We start from the raw sequence: 24722 nt of genomic DNA, 5'->3' as shown, positions 1-24722 counted from the left end.
AGTGGGTGTGAGCACAGTGAGGCAGTGGGTGGTGTGTTTCAGCTGTGGCAACAGTGGGTCACACCTCCACTGGTACAGATTTTTTTTTTTTTTTTTTTTTTTTTTTTTTTTTTTACGAGCGCAGCATATAGGCTCTTGTTCATCTCTGGTAAAAATGCGTAGCTAATGACAGTGACTATGCTGAAAAATAGCATTTTGTAGCTGAGAATTTGCTCAATGAAGTAACGCTCTTGTACTCTTTGCATCTGTTGTGGTTTCCACATAAATAAATAGAAGGCATTATTTCTGGAGCAAACTATGTATATACATGCATACACGGTGCGTGCTTACATCATATATATTTTTATATACATGTATATATTTGTACATTTATAACGTTAGTGTAATATTATATATAATTTATTACATACTCCCACTGCGTTACAAACAGTAGCAGCCTTAGGCCCAACAAACCAATTTTACACAAGCAAATTTAAAGTAAACAGAGTCTAAAATGGGGTAACAGGTGTCTGTATACACAGTACATTTTTATTAAGAAAATCATATAAACTATATGCAGATGGATCTATCCTTCCCTTTGGTCATTCAAACCCTGCTTCTCTTAACAGAAGGAAGGAAGCAGTAGAAACCCTCCTGTCTGGATGCACTACTCCATGGCCCAAAGCCCAGAGGGGATGCCCAGTGAAACACTGCTCCATAGCTTCTGTGCAAGCTGATGTCTACCTCAGCAGTTGTAGTTTGCTCCCAGGTGCCTGCGTAGAAACAAAATGCATTCCTTCAGAAGCAGAGGCCTGACAGGGGTTACTGCAATGGGGGAACCAAGCTGCTGCAGCACACTCTGGTCCAAGCACAGCCTGTGAGGTAATGTGAATTTCTTGGCTCATAGCAAACACCTGAATTCTTTGGAAACCACAGGAATCCAGCACAGAAAAGGTAAATATCCCAGCAGAGCCAGTGCTAACTAGGAAGCCAGGCTACTGAAGGAGGGGTTCTGTCAAGGGGCAGTGGGAGCTCAGGTGGCAGCAAGGTAGCTTGTGGGAGCACTGAGAAGCCTAGGTGCCACTGTCTCAAGTCACCCTGGAAAGTTTCCCTCCAGCTGCTGCTCCTTGGGGGCCTTTGAGCTGAAAACCAAGTGTTCTTGCGGTGTTTTGTTTTGTTTTTTAAAATCTGTTTTTCAATTTCAGTGTAAATCTGACTAACAAATTCCCCCTGGACTAATGCCCTTCGAGCCACTCATGCTCTGAAGCATGGCTACCCAAATCTTGCAGTTTAGGCAAGAAAGAGGTTATAGAGAAGTATCCTGAAAACAAGACAACATTTCACTATGAACTCCTACCACTAACACGTGTCAAGTCCCACTTTTTCTGCAGGCACCAAGCAAGACAGGACTAGACTCCTATCTGCCTCACATTGAGATACCTCAGAAGAGGGGAAATCACATAGAAGACTGAGAAGCATCCCACCCCTAGTTGGTAACATGGGGCGAGGAGCAGCCTGTGCTGTTGGAGGGAGCACTCCCCATGTCCTCTTTACCTGTACTTCAAGCACCAGTCAGGTTTGCTATCCTCATCTTTGAAGCATGCCCCTCCAAAAAAACCACACAGTCCACCAGTTCAACAGCTGCCATAAGAGCAGCCTTGGGACTTGCACCTGCTAATACCCATGTAACTATTTCTTGGGTATGGTGAGTCACCTTTAAAAGCATTTTCTGAGGTCAGCCTGTAATTAAGACTCTAGTTTATTAACACTTCACTTCCTATCCATACTAGGATTTAAAAGGTATATCAGTAAATGTATTTTATCACATATTTTAGAAGTCAGATAAATAAAACAAGCTAGATTTTTAACTTAAGATCAGATGATTGAGTTATATACTTGGGCAAACCTGGACTAAGCTTATCAAGAGCACCATCCATTCTAGAATATATGCGTCAGGTGGTCAACTCACACCTATAGCTTCAATGCAAACATAGAGTTCTCCAGGCTGCCAATCACAGATGATCAATCTAGATGATGACAAGACCAGAAAGGTTATATTGTAACAAAAAACTGAAACACAGAACTCATTCACACTACCTTTCTTCCTAAGACTCCAGAAATCCAATATCTGACTATTTTTTAAGGTTATGCACTAAGTATAGTTTATTCCACAAGGAGTAGGGGGGAAGTAGCTAAATAGCTACAAAAGGAACCTTACTAAACATCACCATTGGCAATATGCTCTTGGAGGATTAAGGACAAAAAGCTTTATGGTCAACATCTCCCAAAAAATTGCCTTGAAGAAGAGAACTTAAACCACAGCAAATCAAACTGTTACTCAGTATTTCAACCAGCAAGAGCTGAAAGCTTTGCTATATCTCTGGGTATACAGCTTTCATAACTCCTTCAAAGGAAATTTTTTCTTCACTCTTTCACATGGACAGTTAAATACAGTCACCCAAGCTGCATCCATAATCCCTTTCTTCTCCTCAGCATTGAGGCTTCATGTTCCTTCTAGATCAGACCTTGGCAAGTGTAGCTATGTCAAGAGAAACCAGGCCCATGGACATATCTAGTTAAATATCAAATCACAAACACATACAATATCAAATCAGTCCCTCTGCAAGAAGATCATGCATCTTAAGATTTCCTGATAGCACTTCTTTTCTAGCGGAGGTTCCAGCTTTACAGAAGTAGTCAGGTTCCTCTCACATTATAAATATGCAAAGCCTAAGACTAGAGGGAAATATTACCTTTCAGGCAAGCTAGAAGAAGGAAGTGGGGTGACATTTTCTGGGTTGCTCTTCTGAAATGCCTGTTTTTCCCCATCTACACTTCAGAGACTACCTATGCTTTCAGAAAGCAAAGACCATAGATTCCAGGCCCATTACCTCCGTTCTCTGCTACACAATGCTCTCACTCTCAAGCACAGTTTTTTCTGAGTAAGAAGTAGCAACTAGCTTCCCCTCCCAAACGCTAAGGCACTCCCCCCCCACCCCCCCCACAAATTTTGTCCCAGCTTTAAACCAAAGCATTATACCACATGAGGCAATAAAGGGGTCTCTCGCAGCACTTAACACCACAGTGTTAAATGGAAGGCCAAGCTGCTAAACAGGAAGCCAAAATCCAGTAGCAATGAGATCCTCACCTCCCACCAAGAATCTGAATTTGGAAATCCAGAGGATGGGAAAAATCCAAATCGCTACAACTAAAGACCGCTAGTGCCATCTGCAGGACATACAAAAAAGCCCATCTCAAGTTTTCTTTTGAAAGAAAGAAGGGAAATAAGTATTTTTGGCAGATAAACGTCCCCCCCGGGAATCTTAAGTATCTTTCATAACCTATATACAAAAGAAAATTGACATCTACCAGGGTAAGGACAGTAAATTAGCTAAGTTAACATACTTGACAGTGTAGAAAATACAAATGTTGACATAAATTTTAAAAGACAAGTCGAAGGTATTAAGACTGTAAAGACCAATCACAGGTTTCTAAACTTTTTTTTCTTTATCGTTATATGGAAACTGAAAAAGTTTAGATTATCTTCACCTTGTATGCTCCTATACTGAGAGGATGGAGAAGGGGCATGAAGAGTACAAAATGGATTCAAGAAGAATCTCATCTTTACAATAAGCACTCCAATAATCGTGTGTGGCCATTCCACTGTTTAAAGTTGAAAACTTGCTTTATTACTTCCTCGTGTAATAAAATCCCTCACCAAAGACCCTCTAATCTATGCATAGAAAACTGACTAGACAAAGTGCAATGAAATATAGTCTACTTAAAACAAAAATATGCAGAATGCCAGAAGTAGCATTTCTGTCTTACTTGCTACTAGCTCAGAACTACAGAGGCAAGCCAAGATGTCTGTTGAGCACAGAGCGCATGTGCACTGATGAGAAAAAAAGAACTTCCCCTACCTGGCCAATCCTTCCTCATAGAGATAGATGACAAGTGGATCATAGGATGTAACCAGAACATACAGGCGCACATCAAATTTGAAATCTGAAATAAAATTGTCAGAAGTCAGTGACTGCAAATATCTTGAATATATCATAACCAGTTGAGGAAATACAACAGACTCAAAGAGCAATGGGAGGAATAAACCATTACCTGCTGCTGACATATGGTGCTTGAAGCCTTCCTAAGCTTCCCAATTTCAAGGAAATTTCCATTTATTTTTTTTTCTCCTGGTACTAATGTAAGATAGACCACTCAATTAATCAACTAAATTCCGGCAAAGGTTGCAGAGCTCTTCAGTTCCCAGAAACAAGAAAGAGCGCACAAATGCAAGATCAATTCCTACGCATACTCACCATCTATGAGCAGGGGGTTGCTGATGTAACGAGAAACCAGGATGTTGTCTTCCAGTACAATCTGATTTGGCTACAAAAGAACAGGGAATCCAGGAGTGAGAAAACCAGGAGGCTCAAGGAGTAACAAGATTACAAGATCAAACCAACCATTTTTCCAGCTTTCACCTCCTAAAGCCACTTGATATCAACAGTAATGCCAGGGGGTGGGGGTAGTGAGACCAAAAACACCTCATCTCACAAAACAACAACATCAACAGAAAACTAACAGTCACAACACACTGTAGGTAATCAGCTCCTAACCAGAAGTCTGAGAATGATTACATTAAGTCCACCAAATCTTCCAGGTAAGTGCTCCTTAGAGTGAACTACAGGTTTAACAGCCACAGGGCAAAATAACATAAAATAGGCAAGAGAAAGAAAATGAGAAGTGGCTGCTGTTGTCTGTTTCCAAAGTGCTTAACCAGACAGGTAGAGGAGGGATTTACTTAGAAGCCACTGGAAGGAATATGTAACTACTGTTGGTGAACGAGTCACTGGTGAAGAAAATGACTCCTCAGCTTGTGATCTTTATGGCTAGTATCCAGCCCTTTCGACTACATGAGTAGATACCTTCTATTGAGGATCAGTTCACAGCGGGGGCTAAGGGATGAGAAAGAAGCTACCCCTGTAGCTAAGAACAGAAAGCTCTATGTACAACAGATACACACCACAAAATCATGGGACCAGTTGAAAAAGCTTTTACTTTCTGCTCTGTACAAGTCTATCTCCTTATAACCAGTTTTAACTACTTATGGTAACAATTTCCTGCAAAACAGTTTCCAAGAGAGAACCCCATAACCCTGGCTTTATTCAGTTTTATAGGTATTCAGCCTTATCAGTGTAAGGAGCGGGACACTTAGGTATATAGAGTGCATATATGTAACATGAAGGAACAAACTCAAATTCCCTCAGCACATCACAAGAATGACAGCCTGTTTACTATGGACCAGAGAAACTGAGTGTTTTGTTTGTTTTAAAAAACAAGCCACTGTGATAAGATTCTAGAAGACACTCCCTTAATGGAACCACACTGAAGGAAGATGAAGCCTTTGGACTAAGCTAGCTGATATGTTTCTGGAACAGATATACACAAAGGGAGACTGGTCCCAGAAGGGTTTTTTCCCATTTCATGGCCAACAGCCATAAAATCCCGAGCTCATTCTTCTCTTTCAAGCAGAGAAAAAGCTGAGTGCAGCTCTGGAAATACTTACTTCATACACTTGGCAAATTGTTCCTTTATTTTATGGGAAAGGATCCAGGTAGAGAACAGATGAGGCAGCATGACCCCTTCTGTGCAGAGGAGGCTAAACGGGTTTGAGTGAGTGAAAACAAAATAACTCACCAGTTCTGCTGCTGAAAATATTTATTGGAATCTCCTCATGTATTCTGGCTCTTATCCAGATGTATTTGTTACCTATGACAACCTAACTCCTGCAAAGTCCCAAAAAGGCAAAATAACACCATGACCAACATACCGAATTCAAAGAATAACCCTCTTTACACCTCAGTTAAGGCACACTGGCATTCAGGTAACAAGACTCTTCAGACTGATACACATCCTACTGCGTCACATATGGTTTCGTTTTATCTGGTCTTTTCCAGGGTTGAGAAAAGGACACTGAGGACTGTTCAGGTTGCAAAGGACAAATAACCAAAGAGTTCCGGGAATCTTCCTAATGTCAGCCTACTGTCAGACTCAAAAGAAAGTATGAAGCAGCACAGTTACCCATACTGTCTCAGGAAATATGAACTCACTCCTACTAAGCCAAGACTCAAAAGCACCATACAGGTTGCAAGGTAAGCACAGAGTGCAAAGAAATAGCTTGCTTTTGGTTACACAATATAGGCCAGGACAAGCTTTGCCAGCTGCTCTGGACTGTTAAACTGCAAACCAATGCACTGTTGAAACACAGAGCATGGCCATTGTCTACTTAGCTGTTTCCATGCCCCTCACATGGAAGCTGACATAGTTTTGTAGACGGTGTTACTGAAAAGTAGTCCTTTTTATAAGTACTTACATTGTTTATCAGGTAGACACCTCGTCCCCTGGAAGAGGCCACAGGCTTCACTATCCATGGGCCTCTGTCCTTAGAATAGGTACCTGGGTAGAAGAAAACAGCACAAGTCTGAAACATCTTCCATTTTGCTTATTCACAGAGGACTAAAAATGTTGCCTACAATATGAGACTTTAAGAATTCCAGGAGGAGATCAAAGTCTACTTTTTGGTTTTTTCTCCTTAGGAATCACTGCCATTATTACAGACACTCTTCCTGCTCTGATATACTCCTTTCTCTGCTCTGTAACTCATCTTGTCATTTCTCTTCTGTACTCCCCAGACACTAGTCAGGGATACTATGAAGCCAGTCACAACCGTGAACAAAGAAAGCTCAGTTCTGGAGCCCTAACCCTCAATCAGCTTCTTGAGAACTTACACAAGCATGGAGTTGGCAGCAGAGTAAAAACAATAGAAAGAAATCGTGTGAGTCTTTTCAACTGTCTTTCCAGTTTCATCAACCACTGGAGTGATCAACGAACTAGAATATGCAAGACTAATACCCTTTCCCCACCAAGTTATTTTGCTTCACGTCTGGGCATCAATAGCAATTCTTAACTTACTGCAGAACTCCTGGTACTCTGCTGGGAGGATAAAGGTCTGAGGTAAGATATGGAACGTCTTGAATCCATGGGACAGCTGCATACGACTGACATTCTTGTAAAGTCTGTCCTTTCGTGTCAGTTCATATGACCTGAAGATCCAGAACAAGAGACTTATTTTTATGCTGGGAAAAAAACAACAACAAAACAAGAAACAAACTGAAAAAAAAAACCCACAGGAACACTGCAACAAACTATTGTCTTAGTTACTAAAGCATCTGCAGCCCTGTTCACCTTCATCTGCAGCTACACTTCTGTTTTACTGTCTCTGTTCTATGGCTGTATTAATAACCATTCTAATCGGTAGTGCTTCTTGCTATGCCCAAGAGGGACTGAAGCAAACTGTTATAAGGATGTTTGCAAAATTTAATGGGTGCTGTACAACTACAACTAAAAACTTCAAGCCCTCAAATACTTTATTTGTCTCATCAAATAGATAGGAAATGGGAACAAATCGGTATTTGGGCTATGGACAAGCACTTAAATTCACATATCTCCCCCAAATTCCCAGAATGTTTAGAATGATAACAGCATGCGGCACAAGTTCAGTATGCTGGGACTTTAAAGTATGATGAATACCTTTTTATTAAACAAATAAAAAAACCAAGCTATGTTCACATTACAACAAACCATGACAAAGATGTTCACCAAATATGATATCAAGACCTTACCTGGGGAAATGATTAACTTTCTGAATATCTGTAAGGGAACGCAGCAAGTAGGGCTTCAAGTGTGATCCTGTCCACATGAGATTATAATCGCTGCTACTAGGGTGCACCTAATAAAACAATACAAGAAACCCACACATAAAACCATGGAAACAGTGAGAAGCACCATTGTACGTCCTACAGACTGTGCCCCTGCATTTGAGGGACCAGAGCAATTCCAGTTTAAGACAACTTCCTCTACCCACCTACAGTATTAGGCAGATTCTTGTCCTAAACTACTACACAGTGATACTAGACAATAAACATACTGTTCTTCTTAAAATAGGCTTATAATTCTGCTCTTTTTATAGACCATCTAAATCCAATTTATAAAGCATTTTAGATTTCTCCAGGAAACTTGGGAGATCAGTTCCCCAACTCTGCCTTATTCAGAAGAAAATCTAGCATCCAAACGCTTCTCCCAAATTGTCATAAGCTGCAGACAGGACATTCTCCAGAGCAAGGCAGGTGCTAGAAGAGAAATATAGAACACTACAATGACGTTTCTGTTAGCTTGTGAAGGCTGAGAGATGAAACTCTTCAGATCTTCCTAAGGGTACGAGGCAGGGCACTAAAGCAAGACGAGAAACACACAACCTTGATATCCCTTTTTTCCCTAGTTTTGCAGACTTCACAACATATTTGCTACCTGACTGGCAGAATATGGAGGGCAGGGGTATGGAGGAAAAAAATAAAAAGAAATAACATCTCTGAGAAGCTCCACAGGAACTTCCTGATTCTAACTTCACATAGTAAAAAATATATATTCACACACATCTTCCAACTCAGCACTCACCTCATGGAATCCATGGGCGGTCAGAATGCTTCGGACGAGGCGGCTGTCTGTTCGTACAATCTTATAGGACAAGTGATAACGCTCTTAACAGGGAAAAAGACACAATGTTAGAGTCTGCACCTAGAAAAATAAACAAAAGTTACCTACGCTACCAAACAATAAAGAAGAGCACCATAGGACTTAGTACAGCTGCGCTTAAGCTACAGTGAAGCATCCACACAGTAGCTGCGTGTAACAGGCAAGGAGTCGGGGGGAATGCCTATATACCTCCCGAGGCACTAACTCTAACGATGGCATTGAAGTAATTTACATCCGTCCCCAGGTATAATATTGCTGCGTCACTGATACAACCCTGTTGTATCAAGATGAAACCCATGACATGCTAACAAGCACACATATTTATGCGTTGGGGTGAGCTTTTTTGCTGTTGTTTTGTGTTGTTTCTTTTTTTCGTGGCTCTTCACAGACTGCTTCATAACACTCCAAACAATGATTTCTTCTCAATTAAAGACAGGTATCCCCAGCTGAAAGCACTCATGCTATATACCCCTCATTGTTGTGGCTAGCTTTTAAGACCTAAGAAGTGGTCATATAAGATCAAAACAAAACACTATGAATTTTCATTCATGTATTGTTAAATTGTGTTCATCTTCCAATAAATAACTGGGGAAAAATAGTAAGAAATCAAGTAAATAAGACCAGTATTAGCTGAAAAAACTAACTTACATAGAGAGTCATAAAAACAAACTCTGTAAGCAGCACTGGAGGTATAAGATGAACCAAAAGTCGCGGTACAAAAAGATTTTTTAATCCATAAAAGAGTTCAAAGAAAGTAGACACAGAAGTCGCAACACTAGAACAGAATCACTTGAAAAAGGTACTTTACAAATGACTTCAAACTAGGAACAGAAAGATGAAGAGTAGATTAAGCCTCAGGAAATAAGTTCTACCAATAGAGATAAGGCTAAAGAAAAGAGTAGAAGCATCATCTGGGATGCAGAAAGCTCTAAAGGAAATGTAAGAAGTTGCGCTATCCCATAGTAAACTTGTTCAATTGCAAAAAATTGTCCACGGCCTGAATAAAAGCAGAAAGATACCACATTCCAATTAGGATACAAGTTACAATCACTAGCAGCTCCTGCCACCATTCAAGAGTGTTTGTAACTCACATCAAAAGGATCAGGAGCTTCTACACACAAGTCACCTCCACCCCTTACCCAAAAGAGCCAGGAGCATTTCTCCTTGGCTAGGACATTAGAAATGAGCGTACCAATTATCTAAAAAAGGGAGAAGCAAGAGAAGAAAGAGGTGTCAGCATCAAAAAAGCTGGGAGGATTTTAGCTTTTCCCCAACTCAGCACACCTAGACTGAGTTCCCAGCCGCACACCCCCGCAAGTACTAACTCCTGCAATCTGGAGTGACTCTTTACAACAACTTTGCCTTATATAGACGCTCTCCCTTATTTGACACAAGACAGGATTGGTCTCCTGACTGCAGAGCTGCTACAACAGCAATCATAGGCTTACGGCCTTACTCAAACTTGTGAGCTTTAATAGCAAGTCTGTGCTTCAGAGCCTCACAACTGTTATTCTCAAGGTATGTAGTAATTAGTGGGACTGGAGACTCTGTTTCCTGATGAAATCCTCCAAAAAAAAAAAAAAAAAAATCAATCCTTCCAGTGAGTTTTAAGTTCTCAGCAACCGATCAGTCAGTTTACCTTATGGTCATAAGCAGCACAACCTTCAAATCTGTTTAGCAACCAGACAGTTCTAACTCAAAACGCCCCAAGACACATTAGAAGGACAAAGATAGGCACTCAGCACAATCTAAACATTATAAACATTCACCAACTGGCCAAGCATTTCTGAATGCCTCAGTGCTCAGAGACAATAAGATTAGAAGTTCCTCCCTAGCATGCCCTCTTTCCCACAAAGAGGAGGCAGCATCCAGGTAAGACACTTCTGCTTCGTGACTTCATGCCAAAAGCTGTCAAATTGCTGCACCCACCTCCAATTAGGCGGAGGTAGCTGTCATTTGTCAGAATGGCATCAGCATGAAACACGAAGATGGGGATCCGCCTGCAGCCGCCGCCAGTCCACCTGATGCATGGATGATCCCTAAAGCAGCAAGATAGTTAGCATTAGCAGATGCTGAACCTCGCACGCACGCAGTGGTTGCTACGATGATGCAGCAGTTCTCCATACTTGCCCATGCATGCCCAGCCAGCCCATGGGCAAACACACGTTAGGCACTCTGGTGTACTCAGCTATAAAATGAATCTTCTAAATCATTCTCTTTGTAGGTAGGTCTTGCCATTTTAAATAGGAATTTTGCTTAATTTACATTGATCTTATTGAGTATGATTTGGAAGAAACCCCACAGATTTTCAAAGCAACATGCACTCTTGATTTATAGCCTGAGAACAAGATCTGTAGTTCAGGATAGGGTATAATTACTGATATCCACACAACCAAATGTTACAATGCCAATTCCAGTGTCCAATTTAAATATATATATATATGCAAGCCTGTGCGTACTTCCTGCTTGTAATCCAAAACTGAGATGATCAAAAGGGCATTCATGCAGAATTTGACAGACTCTAAGAGATATGGGTCAACACGATCCATGAATTTGTTTGTTCTTCCTTTTTAATTTCTGTCAAATGCAGTGAAATGCAGGCCTAGAATTCAGCGATGCCCCCAGCCAGCCACTCAAGGCTGCTACAGGTTCCAGCACAGTGATCTGTTCTGCCCAAAACATCAAGTCTACATTGGGAATTATCACGTCCTCATTAAGGACATGCACTCTAGAAGTTAAAAGCTATGATATAAAACCCAAGATGACAGAAAGCAAACTCATCAACCTGCTGAAGCAAATAAAGCTGCTTATTACTCCCTGCTCATGGAAACAGAGCCATGAAAAAGTTAACAGAAAACAAAAACAGAGGGGCTGGGGAGACATCTTCATCCATCTACACAGATAAAAAGAAACTGAAAGACTGGCACGATGTTAAACAGATGCATTTGGCTATAGAATGCACGATCATCATCGCCAAAGGCCTGGAGACACTAGAGAAGATAAAACACATCCTTCACTTAGAACACTGTAGCAGAGATTAAGGACAACTTTCTGATGCTATGACAAAATAAGTCCTCTTGAGTATAACCTTGATCCTCTTCACCAAGTTACCCCCTGTCAAATCAAGTTTACAGCCCCACCATCTGCTTCTGCTACCTTCAGAAATAATTGAAAGAGTGCAGTTGGCTACTCAGACTGGAAGGGAAGGGACCCAGGAGGATTCCAGAATTTACACTGCAGGACAGAGCCTTATGTAAGTGGGAAATGAGCTGAGGCAACAGAAGGGGAGTTTATGTTAAGTCCGCCCTGAGGATTTGCAGTAAGGCTACCAAGGTTCATGCAATCCTCCAGGTGACAGTCATTCATTCCTAGCATGACACTTGGTCACTTAATGCAGACACATTCTAGTCGAAGGCAGCTCTTGAGCTATTCATCCATAAGAGTCTGGCAACTCCAAGCCAACTACTTAGTACAAAGTGATATTTCTCTACAAGGGCACTAAGGCACTGCTGTTTGCAGCTGGACACTCGGTCACAATATGCACTGTGAAGAAAGCAAACAGGACATAATAAAGTAGGTGCAGCTGGAGCAGAAAAGGAATTTCACCTTGAGAAAGAGGGCAATTCCTACCCAAGCAAAAGTATAAGCTACTAAAGATGGAACAAACACACACTAGTCACTCATAGGAACCCCAGAAGCTAAGTAGAAATATCAAAGCTCTCACAAGATAGTTTTTTTTTTTAATGACATATAACACTGCATTTTAGTCCACTATGAAGTATATTTCCCTTCTCTAAAGGGAATTAAAAACTAAACAAACAACAAACTATGTGAATTTCCATCATTTTCTTATGCGTCACCAAGGAAGTTCCCAGCTCGGGAATGTGACAGAAAGAGATCAAAGAAACTGGAACGTTTAGAGGAGCCAAGTAACAGCTGCATGCCCAGCTCTGATGAGCGTGATGCTTTTAGGCTCTTAATGTATGTTGTCTGCCCACAGCTGCTAGACACAACTGGAACCAACAACCTCCTCCACAGGTAGGACCAGGGCAAGGAATACAGCTGTCTTTTCAGGTGAGAACAAAACCTGAAGGAAGCACAGAGAAACAGAAGGAGCTAAGAGGAAGCGTGTTCCCTACTTACTGCAGCCCATCTCCAGCATCTTCCTCCTCCTCCTCCTCCGAGGACGAGCCGCTTTCCTCCAGTCCCCGAGCCATGCCCACCGGCATTTCCTCCGGGCGCTCTCATGCAGCCGGCTCGGCGACCTCAGAGAGCCCTTCTGCAGACCCGAGGGATCTGACAGCAGCAGTTACCTGCAACAGGAATTAACACTCTGAGCCCGCAGCCGGGCCGGGCGGCGAGAGACAAGGGCAGCACACCTCCTGCCGGGTCGGGCCGGGCCGGGCCGGGCCGCACCGCTCACGGCGCTCACAGCCCGCGCCCACCGGCCCCTCCCGCCCCGCAGCCTCACCCCGCGGCACCCTAGAGGCGCGCCGCGCCCGCTCCGCACCTTCCCCACGCTCCAACGGCCCGCCGGGCTGGGAGCAGCCCCCGGGACGGCCACGCCCGACGGAGCGGAGCGGTCCGGCCCCGGCCTACCCCGCGGCCCCAGAAGAGGTGCCCTGAGAGCCGCCGCTCCGGCCCTCGCGCCGCGGGACCGGCTCCCTACGCGCTGTACCTGCTCTCTCATAGCCCCATCGGCGGGGCCCGATCCGGTGGCCACTCCCGCCGCTTCCCCGTTACTACAACAACCGGCGGCGGCCGGACCCGCCCCGCCCTCACTGCGCGTGCGCCGCCGGCGCCGTCCTTCCCGCCGCAGGGCGCACGCGCAGCGCCCCCACCGCCCCGAGCGAGGGGCAGCGAGGGGGCGGGACCAGGCCCCGCGCGGCGCGGCTTCGATTGGCGGAGGCGGCTCTCCCTGCCCCGTGGCGCGCGCATGGAGCGGCGCTCCCGCAGCCAATGGGAGTGCAGGAAGGCGGCGCGGGTCGGGGCCCCGGTGCGGGAGCGCGGTGCGGGGCCGAGCCGTGGCGGCGGCGGCAGGATGAGCCGGTTCCTGAACGTGTTGCGCAGCTGGCTGGTCATGGTGTCCGTCATCGCCGCCGGGAACACGCTGCAGAGCTTCCGCGACCACAGCTTCCTCTCGGAGAAGCTCTACACCGGCAGCCCCGGTCTCGGTAAGGGCTCGGCCTGCAGCCGGCGGGACGCCCTCCCCGGGACTGCGCGGCGGCGGGAGCGCGCCTCACCGTGCTTTTCCCCTCTCTGTGCAGTGAACGGGCTGCAGGCGCGGACGTTCGGCATCTGGACGCTGCTGTCCTCGGTGATCCGCTGCCTGTGCGCCATCGACATCCGCAACCAAACGTACGTGGGCGGCGCCGGGCCCGGGGGGGAGCGCTCGGTGCTGCGCTCTGAGGGCCGCGCGTCGCCGAGCTCGGGGGTTTTTCCGGGCAGAGCCGTGCGGGGCCGGAGGAGCCCGCTGCTGTCCGCGCCTCCCCGGCTCTGCAGCGCGGTACCGCCCACCCGCGGCGTGCCGGCGGTGGGAGGTGGCAGGGGCCCGATGCCCCGGTTCGTGCTGTGGCTCTGGCGGCGGCGGTAACGGCAGCCGTTGTAACGCCGTTGTTTCTCAGGATTCTCTATTTTGCCCTCGGACCTGCTCCCTTTCCGCAGCCGCGGCCCCTAGGGGGGAGCAGAGCGATGGTGGGAAGACATCCCGGGTGATGTGCCCTTAGTCAGCCCTGTCTCGTCGCCGTGTTCCTCGGCTCAACCACTTCTCTCCCTGTTTCGTGTGCCCACCTGCTTTCTGCGGTGCCAGCGCCATGTCCTTGCTCTCCCCCTTCGCTTGCCTCCGGGCAGACAGTGCCAGTGAACCACTGAACACGCCGCCCTGTTCTCCCGGCCGTTGCCCAGTGACCTTTAGTACCTCCCTGCACCAGGGCCCAAGTGCCCTCTGTGCTCCACTGCGAGGACAAGAGCAGGCAGCACGCAGCTTTGCTGCCTGCCATGCTCGTGCTGTGAGTGTGCTAATCTGCTTCTTTCTGCCCCAACAGCCTCTACTACATCACGCTCTTCACCTTCTTTATGGCCCTTGTTCACTTCCTCTCTGAAGTCTTCATTTACCACACCGCAGCCTTGACAATTGGAGTTATGGCACCCCTCATGGTAGCAAGTAAGCAGAGCCCTGCATCCCACCTCCCGCCCCCAGCCTCCCATGGAGCTCTCAGCTCCCGCAGAACTATCAGTGGGGCAGGGAGCGGGTGGTCAGAACGTCCCATCTGTGCAGCCTTTTTTACACAACTCATGCTTTATCTCCATCACAGGTTTCTCTATCCTGGGGATGCTGATTGGACTACAGTACCTAGAGGTAGAAGCACTGTCAGAAAATAAGAAGAAAAACTGAGGCTGAGTGCACTGTAAAGGTCAGCATCGCCTCCTGTTCTCACTGCCAAACTTCCACTAAAGCTCTGAACTTCTCCAGGACACCAGTCTTAGTGGCAGATTGATGTTGGACTCTGTCAATCATCCTTCATTTCTGAGTGTTTTATCTTGTCCAGGCAATTGCAGCTGACTGGTGCCAAAGACAAGCTCCCACAGGAGTCTGTCCAAGCTTGCTGGGAGCGCTTGGTGACTGCCTCCCTGCAGGAGGGCAGGGAGCGCCTCAGGCATGCCCATGAAATCCCTAAGGTCTGCCCCTGGTGCCCCCATGGGGAGGAGGTGCAGAGCCCAGGATCCACTGAACACTGGACAGGAAAGAGAATATGTGCTGCCCCGATCCAGCTGTGTAACTTGCATGTGTGTGTTCTGCAGGGGGCATTTCTAATAAATAACAGAAAACTGACTGTGCAATGTCTGTCTTTCCGCTACACAGTAGCAGTGAAATGCTCTTCAACTTTGGAACCAGTGATTTCTACTGCATGTAGCAGGATACGTTACCCTGCTTTACAGCAAATGTACCGTTCACTGAGTACCTTCCACCAAAGCTCCAGGTCTTGACTGAACACATCACACACACACCCAAGGAGAGTTGTTGCAGCTCTCACTGCTGCAGCATACTAATGGCAACTAACCACATGCATCAGGAGCAAGGATTGAGCTTCCTTTGCAATGAGCTATAACTACAGTGAACAGGAACAGGTTGCTTAGACAAAAGAATGGCCAGAGCAGATGGGCAATGCACAGAAGGTAGGAAGGAACCAGCAGGAGCTGCTAGTGAAAAAGCCTATGCATGTGAGGAAGAAAGGGGGGGGGGAAATAAGAGGAAGAAAAGAGCATAACAGTAGCACTGGGCAGAGAAATGATTTTTCTATTCTGCATTTCAGGCTATTAAAAAAAAGCCAAATGGAGACAGTTTCAACCATGTAAAACAAAAACATCATCTTTCATTACACACTTGAAATGTTTTTATTTCATATAAAAATTATATTTAAAAGCCATTTTAGACCACATCCTCAATCCCAAACTGTCAAAAAAAGGACTTTTTTTTTTTTTGCAAAAGACTTGTGTAATTTCACTGATTTCATGGTGGTTGTTGTTAAAAACAGCACATCAGAGAGGGCTATTTTTATCCAGTCCCCATTTGTGTTTTACTTTCCAGTAGGGCATATGTGTGTAACTGCATGATTTTGGTATAAGGACACCTCATGTCTCCACCAAGGGATGATGCTGGAAAGGAAGGAAAAGTGTTTCGAGGGGCTACATTTGTTAATTTAATAAACAGCAGCATACAGAGTGGCAGTACCAATGAGGAAGAACAGTGGGTAAGAAGGCTTCTGTTACAAAGCAGAAGCCTCCATACTAGAGCAAATCGTCATTCCCACTATGCTGAAAACACCTCACCATAGCAGTGCAGGGCAACACGGCCCTGACAAGTCATCTAATAGTCCACAAAGGCTTTTGTGTAGTGTCAAAAGTTGCAAAAGGCATTTCATCATTGAGGAAGATATGATCCTCAGCCTTGAGAGCTTGTGCTTTGAGTTACTCCTGCTGCTAGCGCAGTGCTGATCTGGGCTCACAGCACTAGACCTTGCCTCTAGTAGGAGATATATTGGTATCTCTCAATTATTCCTAATATATAGGAACATAAGAGCAACTCAGGTGAATTCCAGGTGTATCTTTATCCACAGCCACACTGGCCCCAGCAGTTGCACTGCTTTGCATTGATTGATTGGTGTTGTGCTGAAGCTCCTATCATCACCTGTGTAACTCAGAGGACATCACAGGCACTCAGCACAATCCCTCTTTCTGAGTGCCAGGTCACAGCTCTCCCAGGGCTGCTCACAGTAAGCATGGTCCAGCACCGGCATTCTGTGTCACTGCTTCCCTGGGAGAGGAGACACAGACCTCACGCAAGGTGCCTCCCCCACCTGCTCAGGACTCCCCTGGAACTGGGGCTTTTCTGAGCATGTGTGCTTTTCTTCCAAGCATACATGGGGTGAAAGGGAGCAGTGACTTCTCCCCTCACTCAGCATAGTCTCCAGAACAGCAAGGTGCAGAGGTATAACTGAAGGGAGCAACTCCCTTCTTGTTTCACTCTGTCATTCTCTACAAGCAGTTCCCAGTCGCCCCCAGCCAGAATTCACATGTAACAGGATGGTGTAGGTAGCAAAGGTGAGAATGAGGGCAGGGGGTGTCCCGCATCTCCCAGCTCTGCCACCCCTCTTCTTCACAGCTTTGACTCCTCAAGGACTATGGGAACTGTGCAGGCTTCTGGAATCACTTTCTGCAAGTCAGAGAAAAAGAATACAGTTAGGTTCCTGGGTGGCCACACTGGCTTCAGAGACCTGCAGGCCAGAGGCTGGCTCATTCACAGCTCCCTACTAGTGTGCAGAAATCACAGAACCACAGAATAGGTTGGCTTGGATGTGACCTTTAAAAATCATCTTGCCATAGGCAGGGACACCTTTCACTAAATCAGGGTGCTCAAAGCCCAACCTGACCTGACTTAAGTCCTCCAAAGAATCACCACTACTACACTCTGAGAGCTCAACCCAGGAGTGCACGTGGCTCACTCCTCCAGAACATTCCAGTGCCCAGACAAGGGACACTCAGGGCAGCGGTGCAGAGCAACGATCCCACTTCTCTTAAGCTACTTGCTGGAGTCCTCAGATGATGTCACAGTGATATGAGATTGACCTCGAAGTGGTGAAGCTGCAGGGCCAGTTCTCTGGGCAAGAGAAGAAATGGGAACTCTTCGTTCATACCATGGAGAAGGGCAGTATCTGTGGAAGCCCCAGAAGTTGCATCCTGTGCGCTCTCTGTATCTTACAGCAGGAGGCTCAGCACAGCAACAAGCTCCAATTCTGACTTTGCTCTGGCATGTCTGAGGGCTTCTTCATCTCCCAGACAGGCTGCTGGTGCTGCTTGCTCATCTTCAAGACTTTTCATTCCCTCTTCACCCCCACTCAAGGCTGGCACTCTGCCGCCCTTCTTCCCTGTCCCCAGCTTGGACTTATGGCTGGGATAATTCCACAGCATGGGACAGGTAAGTCCTTCTTCAACATTCATTATTTATATCCTGAAGAGCCAAAAGAAATAAAAGGCAAAGATACACAGCATTTTTTTTTTTTTGCCTAAATCCTTTGAGAGAATGAGCCTGATTACCTGAACTCTCCTACAATTTCTTCCCTTAAAATAGAGGCAGCTGTACAGTCATTTCGCAGAGGAAAAGCAAGGGCAACATAGCTTGCTGCCAAATTAACACAATCTGGGGCTGCATTAAACAGCGGAACTTCTGCAATTCCAATTCAGCCTCCCTGGGTAGGGCCGGATCAGCCCCTCTGCTGCATCTTTGAGGGGTGAATTATGATTAGACCTTACACTCCCAGGTCCCCCAGCAGGCTTCAGGCATCTCTCCAAGTGCTGGCTGCTTACACTGAGACACCCCAACTGTCACTGATTTAGAAGACAGCATGCAGACCTGTAAGGGTAAACATGGGTCTTGTACAGCCTGAACTCTGAGTTAACTCACTGTAGGGCAAGACTGAGATTTGAGGCAGGAGTCAGAGGTACACAAATAGGTTTGCATCCCCAGTGCTGTTCAAGGCAAGTCCAGGCAGAATGGAAGCAAGAGTTACAAAACAGTTTCATTCAGAGTAGCTTCTAACACAAACAGCAGCTGAAAAGGTTTTGGAGAGGACAGCAACAATATCCGAACACAGAGTGAGACCATGAGAGCTTCGAAGTCATGCCTGGAGGCAAGAGCCAGGAAGCACACAAAAAAACTCCATTCAGCAGGTGGGGTTGCATGAAGCAGTGCCAGAGGTAGCAGCAAATGGAAAGTTGCATTTAGGCTTGAAAAAAGCCATGAGTCATAGAAGCACGCTGGCAACTCTGAACAGGCTCCCCAAGCACCTCTGGGGACTCAACACCACTTCTGTGGTGTGGAGCTACAGGGGCAAAGGTTTAGGAGATCATCAGGCAGCCCGCTGGGCTCCACACCTTGGGACAGGAAAGCTGCTCCCAAAGGTGGGAGACACAGCACTAGAAAAGGACATGCAGCCGGCCTGCCCATGGCTTTGGGAGGAGGAGAAGGCTGCTTGCCATACACTAAACACAGAGAAGGTGCAGGGAAGTCTAAGTAACAGGAGAGGGCGCACACACTGTGCCTATTAGGCAAAATTCCATCTTTTTGTATTATTTATTTTACTGGCAGTATTTCATTAGAGCAAGGGACTCCAGAAAGCTACAGAAGTAGAATGCTTTCCCTGGTGTCCTGGCGAGCCTCTAAATTGTGCTGTCATTGGGATGAAAAGGCAACACAGTTTTGAGTGTACCACTCAGATTCATCAGACCCATCTTTATACTGGACGAATGCACAACCATCAGTACATAGTACTGAGCCCTGATCGAGTCCTGACCTAGCCAGGACACAGTTTGAGAACGCAGCAGAACTTGAGCCTTGTTTTAAGCGAATCCCTTATTATGGCTGCGTATCTAGGATGGCTACTGAGCTGCTCAAAATCACCTACACTCATCCGTGCTCAGCCCTGCTGGTAGAGTAACACTTCAAACAAAAGTTCTGAATTTTATTATGGTTCAAAAAAACAGGACAAAGCCAGATATCACATTACTACCTACAGTCTGCTATCAAAAATAGGCTCTTGATGCACATACACACACACAAAAAAAAATCTCCTACTATATGAAATCAGTGTAAAGTATCCTGAACACACTTCAATACAATTTGCTATATTCAAAGAGGGCTAGCAATGCCCAGTCTGAAGAAAAAGACAGTCCTGCCAGCTTGAGATCCTGCACAAGCAAACAAGCAGGATAGCTTGTTTCTTAAAAAAAACAACACATAAGCTTAGAAGTATTTCTGAAGAAATGTGTTGCTTAAGACCTTTCTTGTAGAAAGGCACTTCTGACTCAAAACAATCACAAAAATCAGCAAAGACGCTCATTGCATAATGTAAAGAAATAATAGCAGACAGTTTGCATAGATGCTGGACGCCTGAAACAGATGAGTACAGACAATAATATGGATCCTGATTCAACTGACACTACTATGAAACATCAATGCAGAATGCTGGAATGGCTTCGGATACACTTGCAGTAAATGCAGCCCATTTTACATGATAATGAGTCTCACTGTGGGCATTTGATTCAAGCATCCTGAGATACAGAAAGCTAACCCCACTGATGCTCTGGGAACTGACACAACTGGGAGGACTGCTGGAACCACATTACAGGTTTCTCAGTAGAGGACAAAGTGTTCACAGTCCCATTTAGATCCACTACAAGTTCTGTCAATTGCAACATCTGTTTAACTATACCTTAAGCAGGGAAAGGCACTGACGGAAGACAAAGTGCTTGTGAGCGCAAGGCAGGTCCTGCAGGAAGAAACCATCCTGCAGGGTGGACATGGTCACCGAAAGTTCTGACAGGCGGCTGCCTGGAGGCTGTGGTTCCTGGGCAAAGAGTGAAGGCTGATAACAATACTGAGTCTTTTCTCTGATGCTATGGCATTATACATTCCTCTTCTCCCCGGCAAAGACAGCTGCTCAGCTCAGACTTTCTATTTCAGAAGATACGACTTAGTGAAGATCTTTCTGTATGAGAATTAGCATGTGTATTTTTCTTTTTTGTGTCTTAATACACTGGACTGTTTAATACAATAGGCTCTTTCACAGTCCTGCTCTGCACCAAAGCTGAACATCCAGTTAGAAGCTGTGACAGTTCTCCACCCAATCATTTCTATTTTCACACCAGGAAGATTCAAACATTGCTAGGCCCAATACTGGATGACAAGTCCCATACAGAACACAAGTCAACCATACACCTCCACCATGGGACTGCATCTCTGCTGGGTTGATACCAGAGAAAACACACTGTCATCAACAGGACCATATAACCAACAGTACAGCAATTCAGTGGACAGGGTGAATTCTGCACAGCTCCACAACTCTGCATCCTCTGGAAGCTCACATCTGACTCTGAACGTGTCTTCTCCTTGCAATACCTATAAAACACCACGCCTGAGCCTCACAATGCCTATTTTGCAGCTGGGATGTGAGCAGTAACACTGGCAGTTGCACCAAGACAGGACCAGTACCAACGAAAACAATGGCATAAGCTTCAGCCATCAAAAAAAAATTACCAGTATACTAGAACAGGCTTGCCCAGTTCATGGAGCTACAGCTTCTCAGCTAGGTCGTCCCAAGTGAACACAATACATGTGTAACAGCTTTTTTAAGCCACAGACATGGGGGCAGCTTTATAAGCGCTCAGTCCAGAGGCAAATCTTTCCCTGTGCGTGTGACTGCTCCTCATGCTTGCATCAAAGTCTGGCAGCTTCACACTCCTGTAGCACGTGCCCAGTCTTAGTGGGTTTGAGGCGGTTTTCTCCAAGAGACTCTTGTGGCTTCTGTCTGTTAGTCCTGTAGATCATGGCCACGAGATGATACACACATTTGATGAGAAGCACAGGGTAGCCCAGTTAACCTGGCAGAGCAGCCAGCCAGCACGCAAAGCAGAGAACAGTGAGTAGTAAAGCACTACACTCAAAGCAACAGCTGAGAAAATGCCAAGTGCCACTAAGATTCATAGACAGGCAAGCACAGAGCTTTATAATTTTCAGGTGTTTGTATACCAAAAGGCACCAACCTAATGACTTTGTTATTGGTTGTGATGAAACCAACTCTTCTACAGAGCTCCTGGTACCACTTCTAGCCAAGAATCTGGATGGTAAAAGTAACATCAGAGAAGGGCCTCCAAACACCATCTCCTCTCCCCAGTAACTTACTGTCAATTCAGCTCTCCATCTGCTCCAGTACCAGGCTTTGCTACGCTGCACCTCTTTGAATGCCTCATCCAGCACAAGCTTGGTGGGTGTTCACTATTCTGGAAAGCTGTCTTATCTTTCCTCTCAAATCTGTACCCAGGAAGAGAAGCTCTCAGCCTCTCTGTGCCTGCTGTTGCTGTCCCAGAAGCGTCATTGGCTTGGTGCCTGTGCTACCCATGAGTGTTCAGACAAGAAAATTAGTGTGATTCTCCTACCTTTGTATGCGAGCTAGTGAACAGGAATGGGAATTGGTGGGGTTAGGGTTACAAGTTACAGTCCATAAGCCGTGATCTGACTGCTGCCTTGGAGTCTCTGTAACAACAGCCACAAGTCAGATCCCAGAAAACATGGAGGCAAGTACAGAAAGGGAGAAAAAAAAATGATGAACTGGTAAAGAAAGAAACCAGTACAAACACCCAAGCACAGGTAAGGCAGCAGTGCCATATGGCAAAGCTCCAGTGTATTGACTCCATCATAACTCTCCACAAAGGCAGCACACAGTGCCTCGGCCCACCTGGTTGAGGGATCCATAATAACACAGAACACCAAGTTCAGCCTCACCTCAGTAGGTCAGGCCCTTGGGGTTGGTTATTAAGCCTGAGAAATAAGTAGGTACGCTCAGCCATTTGTAGTGGAGGTGGAAGAGGTGTCTGTCATTACTTCCACAGAGCATGAGTCCTCAGGTGAAGGTGCTGTCACTGAAGCTTTTGACTGATGAGACCTACTACCTCACACGCATCCCTCTGGTTCTTACTGCAGTCAGTTTTGGAAGCTTTTAGGATTATAGAAGTGACCTGTACTGCTTCCGTTCTGGTCTCAACACCTCCTCTCCAGCAGCAAACTCTTACAACTTTATTTTAGATTTACACAAAAAATGCCAAAAGAGTACAGTTCATCTGGCAAGAGAAGTGCCTGACAAAAAGGGAAAGGGCCTTACTACCACTAGGCAACACAACCAGGAAATATCAAATTTCCTGGATTTTCTACAAACATATAATGAATTAACTGTGTCACCAGTACCTCTCATGACAACCTTGCTGCCAGAGGGCTTGAAGAGGGAGGATGGCTTGCTTTAAAATTTATCTTGTTTCATCTCTGCTAATCAAGGGATACAAGCAGTTTGGTGTGTATAAAACAGGCTGCTTGTTAGCATAGCTCAGCTTAGCTAAGTCTCTTCCCATCAATTCCACTCATGCCAGGATTCCAGGAGAGCAGTAGTCTTCTAGCTCAGTTGCATAGACCCTGATGCTTACCACTCCTACTCTTATCAGCTGAAGTTGTCAACCCCAGAGCAGAAAAAAAGCAAGAACTGTTCTTAAGTTACGACAACAGGAGAGAAACTTTTACCCAAACTAAGTAAATTCACACTGTTTCTTTTTCCTGGTTGACTCCAGAACTTTATGTGCAACAACTACCCACAACAGCATCAATTTCCCCTACTTATCCTACTCTCTGCATTTATGCCCAGATATTTTCATAAAAATAAAACAAACAAAAGGCATATATTTTGTAATTGAAAATCCACCTTCATGAGCAGCTGGTTGGAGAAGGGCTGCTTCTTGGACCTTTTGGTCTCTTCTCCAGACTGGACTGGCTAGATTAACTGGAGAAAGGCAACATCATCTTCTGAAAAAATCTGACTTGAGCCAGCAGAGAACTGATCTTATTCACTTTCCTAGACATGGTCGCTGATGGCTTCAAGAATGCTGAATGGACATCTCTGCTAACGTCCTAGAAGAGGAGCCCAGAGCATTAAAGACAAGTGCCCCAAGAAACCACTAATCCTCTCCCTTTCCCTGCAGGGAGAACTTCTGAGGGTATCCACTGCAGTTCATTCACTGGAGGCCCTCTCCCGCGTGCAGTTTCAATGATTGCAACCTTACACCACAGGGACCTTCTACCCTGACTTCTGACACAAGCTAGAAACCTTGCCTACAGCACCACATGAAGTGTAAGGGGCTACACTGCTCAAGCCCTGATTTGGGTTTTGCCATTCACTTTCCTTCTGTCCTGAGCAAAGAACCCCGCTTTGCAGCTAAAGACAGGGAATACAAAGAACAACCTGCCTCTCTAGGGAACTGGAAGAATAGTTACTCAGCTCTAAACAAAGCAAAAGTATGGTTAGAGGAGAGAAGCCAGCACAGCTCTGTCCCACAGCTGTCTTTAGCTGAGAACAACACATGCAAACCTCATGAGAATCCCAGAATATCAGAGCCTACAGAGTCTGCAGAACATTAGAAGTAAGCCAACAGAGGCTCTCAGCAGCTGGCAAAACTGAGATCACAGCCACCTGTCTGAACATGCCAACAAGGAGCTTCCCTGCAGGCCGGGCAAGTGGTGGGACAAGAAAATAGAATCACAGCTACAATTGTAACTCAGAAAGGGGCCAGCTCCATTCCTGGAAGGGGGAGAGGCAGAGATTTGTCCTGAGCCAATAGCAGGTGCACAGCAGAGATTGAAGGGGGATTTACTCACTGTATGTTCATTTTCCACATTGGCCTGCTGTCTTCGGAGATCAGCTTTAATGAATGCTTCAACAAAGGGAGGAAAAAAAAATGTGAAGGTAGTTTAGTTACCATGCAGATCCCAAATCAATTTCTTCAAGACTCAAAGGGGAAATGACTCAAAGGCCCCAAGGGAATGCATAATGGTGAGCAAGGGAAACCACTGTCCTGAATGAGGAAGACAGCACTTCCATATGGTGCAATAAGGAGTCTCTGTCCTTTATTTTTCAGGAGGTCCATCTTGGAGACCCCAGAAAGCAACCAGGGCAAGAAGCCTTGGATCTTCTTTGTAACACGAACCAGATGCTTCAGAAAGTACTGTGACATTGCTATGGGGCTGCTGTGTGGGTTCTGCCCTTTCCTGAAAGTAA

At 45.7% G+C, this 24722-nt stretch overlaps 3 protein-coding genes across 10 annotated transcripts in view; 1 reads left to right on the top strand and 2 right to left on the bottom strand.

Annotated features, from left to right (window-relative positions):
* Positions 1–13407, bottom strand: part of TTLL5 (tubulin tyrosine ligase like 5) — a 132902-nt gene extending 119495 nt beyond the window's left edge. For 3 of the 5 annotated variants that reach the window (XM_021401304.1, XM_021401306.1, XM_021401307.1), the window contains exons 1-9: positions 13250–13406; positions 12715–12884; positions 10501–10610; positions 8494–8576; positions 7662–7768; positions 6952–7082; positions 6353–6435; positions 4296–4365; positions 3900–3984 (exon numbers count right to left, since the gene is read on the bottom strand). In XM_021401304.1, the coding sequence (XP_021256979.1) occupies positions 3900–3984; positions 4296–4365; positions 6353–6435; positions 6952–7082; positions 7662–7768; positions 8494–8576; positions 10501–10610; positions 12715–12800 (755 nt within the window). In that variant the 5' untranslated portion in view covers positions 12801–12884; positions 13250–13406. The other 2 variants (XR_002440162.1, XM_021401305.1) reach the window with 2 other exon arrangements.
* On the top strand, positions 13507–15404 carry ERG28 (ergosterol biosynthesis 28 homolog). Its single transcript, XM_021401308.1, has 5 exons — positions 13507–13745; positions 13839–13929; positions 14616–14734; positions 14886–14984; positions 15120–15404. The coding sequence occupies exons 1-4, from the start codon at positions 13508–13510 to the stop codon at positions 14963–14965; spliced, it is 528 nt and encodes a 175-aa protein (XP_021256983.1). The 5' UTR covers position 13507; the 3' UTR covers positions 14966–14984; positions 15120–15404.
* FLVCR2 (feline leukemia virus subgroup C cellular receptor family member 2) overlaps positions 16001–24722 on the bottom strand; it is a 32717-nt gene continuing 23995 nt past the window's right edge. The window contains exons 9-11 of one of the 4 annotated variants that reach the window (XR_002440534.1): positions 24323–24378; positions 22063–22159; positions 16001–17284 (exon numbers count right to left, since the gene is read on the bottom strand). Coding sequence is in view for 2 of the 4 variants with exons in the window: in XM_021403071.1 (XP_021258746.1) it covers positions 24128–24378 (251 nt within the window). In the remaining 2 variants the exon portion in view is untranslated. Of the gene's footprint in view, positions 24379–24722 lie in introns of all 4 variants that reach the window. The other 3 variants (XR_002440533.1, XM_021403072.1, XM_021403071.1) reach the window with 3 other exon arrangements.

This window comes from Numida meleagris, chromosome 6 (assembly GCF_002078875.1).
Source record: "Numida meleagris isolate 19003 breed g44 Domestic line chromosome 6, NumMel1.0, whole genome shotgun sequence".
Classification (NCBI taxonomy): Eukaryota; Metazoa; Chordata; class Aves; order Galliformes; family Numididae; genus Numida; species Numida meleagris.
Note: the sequence above shows the minus strand (reverse complement) of the source record. Positions and strands in the feature narration are given on the sequence as shown.